This window comes from Chaetura pelagica, unplaced genomic scaffold, assembly GCF_000747805.2.
Source record: "Chaetura pelagica isolate M959 unplaced genomic scaffold, ChaPel_1.0 scaffold55, whole genome shotgun sequence".
Lineage (NCBI taxonomy): Eukaryota > Metazoa > Chordata > Aves > Apodiformes > Apodidae > Chaetura > Chaetura pelagica.
This window is the reverse complement of record NW_009953571.1, coordinates 1,656,620-1,668,057: the sequence shown is the minus strand read 5'-3', so window position 1 is coordinate 1,668,057 and position 11,438 is coordinate 1,656,620. Positions and strand designations below refer to the sequence as shown.

General features: G+C 44.3%; 1 protein-coding gene across 1 annotated transcript in view; it reads right to left on the bottom strand.

Moving 5' to 3' along the window:
* Positions 1 to 10,075: 10,075 nt before the first annotated feature.
* CD82 (CD82 molecule) overlaps positions 10,076 to 11,438 on the bottom strand; it is a 22,000-nt gene continuing 20,637 nt past the window's right edge. The window contains exons 7-8 of the mRNA XM_009999503.1: positions 11,179 to 11,262; positions 10,076 to 10,686 (exon numbers count right to left, since the gene is read on the bottom strand). Of these exons, the coding sequence (XP_009997805.1) occupies positions 10,609 to 10,686; positions 11,179 to 11,262 (162 nt within the window). The 3' untranslated portion in view covers positions 10,076 to 10,608. The remainder of the gene's footprint in view (positions 10,687 to 11,178; positions 11,263 to 11,438) is intronic.

Below are 11,438 nucleotides of genomic sequence, written 5' to 3'. Positions count from 1 at the left end.
TTTCAAGTCCCTAGTTTGGGAAATGTTGAGGGCAGGGGGAGGTGAGGAAGGGAGAAAAATTTCTGAAAGGAGAAAAACTGCTAAAAGACAATGCAATGACATTTTAAATAATGGAAATTTGATTTATCCTGAAATACCATTTTATCATTGGAATAAGACAAAATCAAATGCATCTTTGAGTTATTACCTGGAATGACTCCTGACTTCCAAAAAGTAGGGTCAGTGCTTTGATACATTACATAACTCCAAAAAGAAGAGTTTCAGGTCCCAGCTGTAGGACAATGGTGACAGCAAGATCAGTAGCTGATAACTCTGCAGGACCCCATCTAAGCTGTCCTGGTGCAATTTCCACAGAAAGATCAAATCAGCTTGTGGCTGAGGTGAAACCTCAGATCACAACAAGCTTTACCCTGGTGATTTCATGGGAATCATGTGCAAGCAGGCAGGAAGAGCTTTTAGTGGTTAAATATAAGATGAAGTATGCATGGGATTCTAGGACAAGGTGCAAAGAGTGCAGTACTCAGTTGAGATCGTGCTCCTTCTGGAATTTAATACTATGAAGTTTATCGAAATAGAATTTGCCAGACATTGAGAATCCCATCAACGCACAGAGTATCCTGAAAGTCTCACGAGGCCTCCAGATTGCCTGCTGCCTCTTCTTTCAAGAGTAGCTACTGGTTCAAGTCTTTCTCTGATCATTCCATATCCTACAGAGCTCACTGAGAAGTCCACCCCTAACAACCCTTCTTTCCTGATCTTACTTTTAAACGTAGTCCAGCAATCACTTCTCACATTAAGCTTCACACATTTGCTGAAATGTTCACCAGCCTCTCTCTCAATACTACAAACCCTGAATAGGTCACTACAAACCCTTTTAGTCCCCAGTTGTCATGAACGCTTCCCAACCCCAGCCTTGCCTCAAGCTGTCCTGACTGGGTCTTAAACATCCATTGGCCCATCTTGGAACCATCTGTTATTGTTGCCCTGTAGGCAAGGCAAGAACAAACAAACAAACAAACAAAAATGGTTAGTCACTTTAAAAGCTGAATTCTAGCATGACCACATGCACAGGACAGACAGAGAGTGCTGCATTGTGTATTTACATGGCACATGATATTGTGTCGTTTTCTGGGGTGTGGTTTTGTGGAGTTTTGTGATGTGTGGTGCTTGGTTTTGGGTTTTTTGGGGTTTTTTGGTTGGACTTGGTGATCTCAGCAGTCCTTTCCAACCACAACTATTCTGTGAATTGCTGGAAGTACTGCAAAGTCCCTACAAGGTCCCAATGGCACTAACAGGAGTACGTAACAAAACTTTAGTTCAGGACAATAAAGGGTTGATTAGGAAGTAGTTCTCCAAGAGATGTCACCATTATGACAGGAGTTAGCAGACTACCTTTTCCTACCAAACTGATTTCAGGGTAGAGATAGTTTTCCTCCTCTACTTTTGTTTTACACCTTTCTCTTCGCTATTGGAGCATAGGAGTCCTCAGCACGGCTTGTGATGAATATGAGAGAAGAGAAGTTCTCATTACTGCTTTGCTGGCTATTAAAGTGAGACAATCGAGCTGTGGTAAGAAATAAATAGCTGTATGCAATTACAAGAATCGCCAGACATCTCATTTTATGTCAGGCAAGACTATTACCTAATAGGAAGACAATGTAATCCTGCTGTTGCCTTGCTCAGATGAGAGACAGCCTTGAGCTAATTAACTTTCACTATAGCCAGGCATGAAATTGCCAACTTTATTATAGCTATCTGATCAGTGTGCTCTCTGCATCTTCTCATCACATAAAAGCTGGTGTAACCAGCTTCTTCACTACTCTAATGAAATGCAAGCTCCTAACTAATGACCGTTGGGTACTAAGGGAAACTGAAGGCAAGAGAGTTCCCAAATCCCAGACACACCTCTGCTCTCAATCCTTGGTCCCTGTTAGGATATCTTCCCACTTCTGCTCACAGCTCACCAGTGCAAGGGGATTCTTGGCAACCAAGAGCCAGAAACTCACTGCATCCTGCAGCCAAACTTTGTAATAAAGTTTTGGTACTTTACTAGACAAAGCAGGACCTGCTGGGGACTTCAGGAGGAATCAGTAAGCGTGAGAAAAACATTCAACCCAGGGTGTTACAGGAGGCAGATGATTGTTTTCATAACATCTGTGGTGAGATTGTATAAACCAATAGACAGGCTGCCAATACTTGGAAGTACTCAAAAGGCAACTCTGGCAACCCAGTAGATTGTTTTATAAACAATTGGTTTCAAATCTATCCTAAAATGAATGGGAAAGGCAGCAGAGTCACTTAAGGATAAAGATGCAGTAGATTCTGTATTCCCTGCTGACCACTTCCACAACAGCAGCCACCCACCCTGAGGTGGCAGTCTTGTTGTTGCCTTACTTACTTACTTACACTGCCCTGAGGAACAAACTATGATTAAAGTAAGAACACAAACTACATTTAAGCCCCTTTCTAAATGATAAGTCAGATTTGCTAGAGCTAATGGCTGTGGCTAAACTCCTGGAAACGGATCCCTACCACCTTCCCACCCTCCTCATTGCAGGGGCCTCCTCTTTGCTCCAGCTCACTCATCAGGGCAAACCCCATGCTGCCACCGTTTCTCCCAGACATCTCCTTTGCCTGTCTCCAGGCCATGTGCCAAGGCTTCCTTCTCCCCCCAGGGCCATCCATCCCCTTCCACTGCCACCTCCCGGAAGCTTCTGGAGCCTCCACACGATTTCACTTCCACAGGCTCTGCCTGCATTTCCACTTTAAAAACAAACCAAGACAAAAAAAAACCCAAACAACAAACCCCTAAATCCTATAAATCCATAATGATGAAATACAGTTGTACTGTTTACTAGTTTTACAGACTGACTGGAGAACTTCCTTCTAGTGGCATTAAAAAACAACACAAAAAACCTCACAAACCAGCAGCAGCAAGCAGCCATGATTTTTGTGCATTTAATTTTTTTATCGTAATATTGAAGTATCACCTATTTTAGGTTTGATTTCATAATGGAGTTCCCTTTCCTCTTCCCCACTGAGCAAACATCTGATAACACATTTGCAGTGGGAACAACGCGTGGCACTTGGCCAGACTGGCACCAGCAGCTGGGCTTACCTCAGGTGGGATTTCAGATCAGGTCAGGATTTCACTTCAGGCTGGGATTTCCCAGTTATTTCCATGGTTTTCCAACCTAAACACTGCTTTCTTCCAAAACCCATGTATCACACACCATACAGTTTTAGAAATACCTTTGCTAAGCAGAAGTTGTATCTGCCTCTCTTCATTTAATAGCCCCCAATGGATATTATTCCACCCATAATCTTGCCTCTCTGAACATGAGGCCAAATGTCAGGTCCTGCACTGGGGCCACAACAACCCCAGCAGTGCTACAGGCTTGGGGAGGAGTGGCTGGAGAGCTGCCCAGCTGAGAGGGACCTGGGGGTGCTGACTAACAGCTGGATGAACATGAGCCAGCTGTGTGCCCAGGGGGCCAACAGGGCCAACACCATCCTGGCCTGCATCAGGAAAAGTGTGACCAGCAGGACCAGGGAGGTGATCCTGCCCCTCTACTCAGCACCAGTGAAGCTGCACCATGAGTACTATGTGCAGTTTTGGGCTCCATTTCACTACAGAAATGACACTGAGCTAGTAGAGCATGTCCAAAGATGGGCAACGAAGCTGATGAAGGGTTTGGAGCATGTGTCTTATGAGGAGCAGCTGAGGGGACTGGGGTTGCTTAGCCTAGAGAAAAGGAAGCTGAGGGGAGACCTTATCACTTCAGGCTGTTCAATGAAGTTATAAGTGATAGAACAAGAGGAAAGGGCCTCAAGTTGCACCACTGCAGGTTTAAATTGGATGTTAAGAAGAATTTCTTCACAGAAAGGGTGATCAGGCATTGGAACAGGCTGCTCAGGGCAGTGGTGGAGTCACCTTCCCTGGAGGTATTTAAGAGTTATATAGATGTAGTACTTAGGGATATGGTTTAGTTAAGAACTTTGTTAGTGTTTTTTTCATCTTCAATCCCTAGATCTTAAGAAATGCAGATTTAAAGACAAAAAAATTTTACTTTCTCAGGTGCAGCCAATATTCTTGACTGTTCACATGGAAAATAAAAAAAAAAGTATCTATCACGCCAGTCTGTCCCACCTCAGAAGACCAGTAGACCCTGTTGTTAGGTCACATACTTAGAATATGTTTTTTTACATAATGCTTACTAAGCGACAACCACTAAGAAAGCAGAAAAAACCAGTCCATCAGAAATTATCCAACTATTTTCAGTCCTGTTTAAGCAGGAGAAAAAAAACCAACAAAACAAAACAAAACAAAAACGCATCTGGTTTTATAGGAACCTACACCCTTTAGGGAAAAACTGTTTTGCCAAAAAAATTCTCAACAAGGAACTTGTTAACTTTGCTAAGCAGAGTTACTTACAATATTGTATCAAAAGGATAACTTATTTTCAGATACTTAAAAGTACCATGAAACAACCTCTGCCAAAATGAAGGGTCTGCTCTCTGCTGGGTTATTGTCCCAGGCTGTCTGCAGACATCACTGCAGGAGTTACACTATTCTGACATCATTTCACAGGTTCAGTGCCCAAAGCACATGCCTGTACTATAACATAGTCTTGACAAGACCTCACATTTTCACCCTAGTAAATCCTAAATAGTTTCCAGAAGCACTATGTTGAAAATACCAAAGAAGAATGCCGGGCAAGCAATTCAGATAGTCACATGCTCTGGGATTCTTGCTGTCTCTGAAGAACTTCCATATGTCCAGTCTGTAATTCTAAGCAGGGCAAAAAGAAGAAAAAGTGCACATTCCTCTGATCTCCAGTACCATCATAAGTGTTGTTTTGGAGTTAGTTACCTTGTGCCAAGAGAGCTAGATTCAGAAATAACTACAGACCAAGAACTTCAGGGGGATTGCTTCCACAAGGAGAAGGGTTAAGGTTATGGACAAGGAGATAATGCTGGCAAAGAGTCACATGGTGGACAAAGTCTGCCACTATGGGCCACATAGTGAGGATATGGGGAGCTGGGGTATGTCTAGATCTAATCCAGGTCTAGAGCACAGCATGATGGCCTCACCTAAGAGTAAACCAATAGTACCAACAGACAAGTCACCTCATGATGCCATTTGTTAGTGAGAGAAGTATAGGAAAAAAAAAAAAAGAGAAATACAATTAAAGTGTGTGCACATACCATCCTTGGGGGCTAAAGCAACGTTTTCCCTCTCAGATTCCATGCCACAGAGCACCCACACATTTCTTGAAGTTTTATCTTTCTTATACCCCTGTTTTAAATGGGAGTAATATTTTTGCCTGGAGAGCCAAGAATACCTTTTCTCCAGATACAGAGCATCCAATATTCCCTTAGTCCCTCCCCACAAAAGCCCAACAGCACACACAACCCAGCCAATTGTATTTTTAGGAGCTTAGAAGGGAAAATCAGAAAATTCATACCTATAGGAAGTAAGAATGTATGTCTGGGGTTATTATGTCTGGGGTTATGCAGTCTACTGAGGAAAAGGTAATTTCCCATGTTTGGCAGAAGAGATTCTTGCCACAAGGCAAGAAATTGCATGTGCTTTACCAGCACACCCCTGCCAGAAGCTGTTTGTAATGGCTAAAACACTCTTAGTAGCTTTACTACCAACGTTTTACTAATAGCTTTGGCTCACTAATAACCTAGTTTTTGCGCAGGACCTTTTGCCAGGTTATGAGTGTTAGAAGACTTCCATGTTAGTAGAATTTACACTGACAATTTTTTTAGTGTCAAAGATGGCTTAAGATGTCATTTCTGGCTGCTAACTGAGGTTTACTCTTTGTAATAAAAGGCCAGGGCTAGAGCCAAGACTCTCAGAGGCTAATGGGTTCAAGCCAGACCATGAATAATTGAGGGAATGTTCTCCATTTATGCCATTGAGTGGCAGCAACTGGCTGTGAAACTGCATTTGTGGGAAGCCCAGGGTCCTTAGGCTTTTCAGCAATGAGTCCCTGTGGCTGCTCTTACTCACCTTCCCCAACCAAGTCACAGAGTCTGACACCACAACTTGCAGTCTGTCCTGTAGCAGCCAGAAATCAGACTTTTTCCGAAGTCTACCAAATTCAGCCTTAATTCCCAAGCCAAGCTGACAGCAACCAGCCATGCCACCACACATGGGAGAGCTACAAGGAAGGAACAGCTACCATGCTACATTTGAGTATGTGCCATACAGAAACCACCACGGAAAGAAAGATGCTCTGCAACCTATAGGCTAACCCATACCTGCTCTAACTGATGCAATTCCTCTTTCCTTTCAAGAAGGAAAAAAAACAGCTCATGGGAAGAATTATAGCAGCCTCTGAGTTCCTCGTGATCGCACAGAATGAGGAATGTTGCCAGTTCATTGCCAGAGGACTTGCTTAAGGCCACAGGGAGGTCAAAACTATACTCTTGCAATATTAATTATTGGCCTGGGACAGCTATATAGCAGTTTATTGGTTACGCACAAAATGCTTCCATGCCAAGCTACTGCAGAGGCTGGTGCTGTGGGTTTTGCTAGACAAACATTGTAGCTCATAGGAAGTCTGTGTCTTACTCTGATTTCTAGTTCCTGCAGCAAAATTTTATCTCTGCAAATGAGCTGAGAGCCTGGCTCAAGGAGCAGCAGCAGGTTTCTTACTCAATGAATGTATGAGAACTTTCTTCCTCAAATCCTGTTTTTAGAACAGGTTTATAAGCACCAAATGCCCTCTCCTTCCCCCCAGACCTTCCACACAAGAGATGAGGATGGAGTGGAATAAAATAAAAAAAAAAAAGATGGGGACAAGAAAAGCAGAAGCTCCTCATGCTGTCTTCAGCTTCCTGAGCTACTTAGGGCAGAAACCCTAGAAGCAAGCACAACCCATATACAGTGGTGCAAGACATGCAACAAAATACCCAACTGTGTGCTGCTCCAAGAAATGGAATGAAAAATTATCCCTAAAAAAGTCAAGCATACAGCACAAACTATTTACGAGGCGAATATATTTGTAATTACAAGTTCTTCTAGCTACCCTGCTGCCAGAGGTAACTAGGAGCAGAAGGAAGCGATCAGTGTCATCATCTCACTCCACAGGGACCAGGAGATGCTGCCGATACTGCAGCAGCTGGGGTGTTTTCTTGGTGGAACATCTCCCTCCAGTGGCCAAAGGCAAGCGGTTTCCACAGGGCTTGGACAGTTGGGGACCCAAGCTGGGGACAAGCAGCAGACCCTACCTTCCTTCTTTCCAGCTCCACATCAGGCTGAAGGAGAACCAGCAGCACCTTTGCCTAAAGAGCAGCCATCTGATCAGGTTTGGCAGCATTTCTAAACAGCTTTCTATTCAGCATTTCTAAGTAGCTTTCTAAACCGTGAGGAAAACATTGCCATCTGATTAGAGCAGAGTGCTCCAGGAGACCAACGAGGAAGAGCAGAGATTCCCTGTGACCAAGACCCAAGCTCTCCTCAAGCCCAGGACAGCCTAAAGGAATAAGCTGTGCTTACAGACCAGATTGATTATTGCACCCTTCTTTGGGTCCAGGATCCATCTAAGCACTTCTCACTCCACACACAGCTTGGTCAGCGTAACTGAAGGCCTGATTTTAGACCAGTTGCCACTGGTGTTTGCTGGTAGCACCCCAGCTCCTTCTTCTTTACAAACTTCACCCTGTTTCTGCAAACATGTGTAAGGACTTAGGTGATGCTTATTACTTCCTAAAGCAACAATTCCAGACTCAGTTAGCACACTAACATAGGTCCTTCTAAGGACAAGCACATTAAATGACCAAAAACATGCAGAAGGATTTGAAGCTCATATTGAGCTCACACCCAGTTTGCAACCGCTGAGCTAAAGGAAGGATGAAGATTCACACAGTTGCTCCATCTACTTAAGAGCTTTTCAAACAGTCAAGCCCAGTGTGTGGTGGCACAACTTATGAAAATGGCTATCTCAGCTTTCTTCCTCCTCAGTGGCAGAGCTGAGAAATTTTTCTAACAGCAGCCTGGAGGCAGGAGCCTTCTGAAGGTGTGTAGGAAGAGGGAAAAAAAAAAAATATAAAAAGCTAAGCCAGCAAGAGCTGTATGCACTGCAGGCATAGCAGCAAGCTCATATTTTGTCAGTTAATCCCTGAGGCTTTTGACTTCATGCAGTGCAGAGTGCACAGATTTGAAGTGACATCTTCAAAACCAGAAATCACTTCGCTTAGGGGACAACTGGTAATACAAAGAAACTGGCATCCAGGCAGCTCACCTTAGGGCAGACATACTTCATAAAACAAGGTATAGTTTCCTGTAGAATATAGCCTAGGAAACTGGGACCTCCCTCTGCTGGGCAGTGTCTTCACAGCCTGCACTGACCTCGCACATGGGCCTCAGAACAGCTTTTGACAGGCCCTTTGCTACCTTGAACAAACAAAGTCAGGTATTTGGAAGTAAGCAGAGGAGGGTGGAGAGCAGCAAGGAGAAACCACTGCAATACCGAAGTCATAGGCAGAGACACATTTTTTAGCAAAGTCTTTATTACAGAAATATTTACCCTCTAGACTTTTGTATCTGTACATGCATTCCTTCCACTAGGAAGGTGTTGCTAAAAACAGACAAAAAAAAAAAAAGAAAAGAAATCCAGCATGGTCTCCTTTTTAGTTACTGCTCAGCATTAGCATCTGTAACTGAACAAGAATCTTACAAATAAGAACACATCAGAGAATAGACTTTGTGCTACAAAAGCTACCAAGCTTCACTGCTAAGAAGAGTGTCTTCCACTGTAGCAAAGGTCAGCTTGAAGGATCTATGCAGGAGGGGGCAGGTGTCTCAAAATAGCAAAGCCTTATCAGACCTTCAAAGAAACCAGTTGCCCAGTCACTCTACTCTCCCCAGTCAATGCTGTGTCCAGAGATAAGGACAGAGCAGGCACCCACTGCTGGGACCCTGATCCCCTGCAGGAGCATTTCTTCCCAGAAGGAAAACTGAGTAGGTAGTGAAGCCATTCCTCTGAACTGCTGCTAAAGTTAATCCTACCAACCACACCCCTAACAAGAGACCGAACTGGAACGACCTCTGTAAGGCAAAGGCTTTCTCACCAAGTACCTTGTATCAGGTCTCAAGCAAGGACCATCCACTTCTCTCTCATGCAGCTTTCTGCTGTCAGGGTGACTGCAGGCACATGCAACTGCAAGAAATCTGTTGTGCCTAAGTCACCTCTAAGACTGAGGATTTACACCCAGCTCCCTTATTTAAGAAGTTGGGACAGCTTTTCACATACATTTCCTACTTTCTTCTCCTCTACACCACTCCTCATTGCTGGCCACTGGCAGAATAGAGTGAACAGCCCAGCCATTAAGTACAGAAACCACCAGCCTGCATGACTGCAGAACCAGCTACTTTATCTGCTGCACTGCTTACCCTTGAGACAGAATTTAGGATGCAGCCATGGCTCCAGATTGCAGTGGAGTTAGGAGACTGGACAACTGAAATAAAAGCAACTTATTCTTGCATCCAAACTACAAAACCCGAATCGGGCACTGGTAGCAGTGACATATCCAATATACAGCATCAGCAATCCAGTCAGATCCCTGCATATTCATAATTAAAAACCACAACTAACAAATTTTATGTTCATAAAGGGGGCAGGGGAAGAACCAAGTTAATCATAACCTCTATAAAAGTTGGCAACCCAAGAATGCAACCAGCAGTGCCAGCCTGGGGCTGAGTTCACACTATACAGCAGTCTCTGAAGTGCCTCCAAGCTGACAAGAGCCAGCAGAGCAGGGCTAGACGGAGAAGAGAAGGTAAAGAGGCAAGTGGGAGAAACATTTGTGTGTCAAATCCAGAACCCCAGGGAAGAAGCCATTCCAGAAGCAGTTGAGTAGCACCACCACAATCTGCCAGACCACACTAGAAACAGCTAGGCTTGGCTCCCTCCCAGTGGCTTCTCATGTTCAAAGGGAAGAGCTCCACTGAAGGCAAGGCATAGCTGACTCCAGAAGCAGGAGAAGCAAGTATGAGGGTAGCACTCAGTATTTCAGATGAGATCCTAGGCTGAAAGGTGCATCCTAGGAACCAAATGAGTTTAATTGCAAGGGAGGAGAAGGCCTACAAAGCATGGCTAGTTACCACCACAAGTCAGTGAAGTAGGTGAAGCTACCAAAGCACTGGAATCTCAACAGCAACCCTGGCTCATGGGACCAAGATGGGACTTCTGAGGGTAAGGGGAAAGATGTATGGGAGAAGAACAAGGGGAGGGAGGTTTTATTTTATGTTAGGCCCAGTGGGTTGTAGAATGGAAATATGAATAATATTGTTTAACATGGAGCAGGCAGCAAAAGCATTGTCCCCTCAGGTTAACTTGTGTCTCATGCGATACGAGACAGCTAAGTTCTGCTTCTTGAAGTAGAAATAGTCCAGAGGCAGGATACAGGTGGCCCAAGGGCCCTATTGCCAGAAGATCAGGCTGTACTGCAGCTCTAACAGTTCTTAGCAAAGTGGTATCAGAAATGGGATGTCACAGGAATAATGGTCAATGGTTGGTCAGTCTGGGTATGAGGCAGGAATGTTCTGTTTGCTTCTTTCTCTGTGATGCCATAGCTCTGGAGTCAGTCAACTCAAGACTTGGGCACTTTGGTGTAGTCTTCACTGTGTATGTTCTTGCAGAGCGAAATGGACAGTATCATTCCCAGCAGCTGGAATATGTAAGAAAGAATGGGAAGAAAATCAGCAACCAGAGAGATAACATGGTGGGAAGAAAGGGCTCCTTTTAATGACAACCATGCAGCTGAACAGATCTGGTCCTCAATCCAAGAAAAATGCAATAACTGGGATGACAAAACTGTTTTGCTGGAAAAAGATGTGCCTTCATCTGGCACTTGTGTTACAGGCTTAAGGCAAAAAGTGGCATCTCACTAGTGGGATGTTGCTTGTCTTATTCTTCCTGGCTACACTTGCAGTGAATTGCCAAGTGTCAGACAGAGCAGCAGGAACAACAAGTAGGCAGGGCTTTGTTAAATTTTTAATCCAACCAATGAATGCAGCAGTTTGAAGCTCCAGGTAGACACAACCAAGATCTAGAACTGCACTGCCATTAAACCAGGTGTCTCTTACTTGAATAAATAGCTTGGCCTTTAAACAACTGTGCATGGTAAGTCATTGTAGGTTCACATCAAGGGGTGACTTACCTCTACAACAGCAACACCAGTGCAGACCCCAAGAATGACACCAAGATTGTCCTTCAGCCACTTCTCTACGCCATCCATGCATCCCTATGGAGAAAACATGCTCACATGGGAAAGAAGCACACATCTAAGTATCTTGTGCTGGTTTGGTTTGGCAGGATTTTTGGTAGTGGGGAAGGGCCCCAGGAGTGGCTCCCGCAAAAAGCTGAGAAGCTCCTCCTGCTCCAAACCCAGCCAAGGAGCCTTTAGAGGGACAATAGATG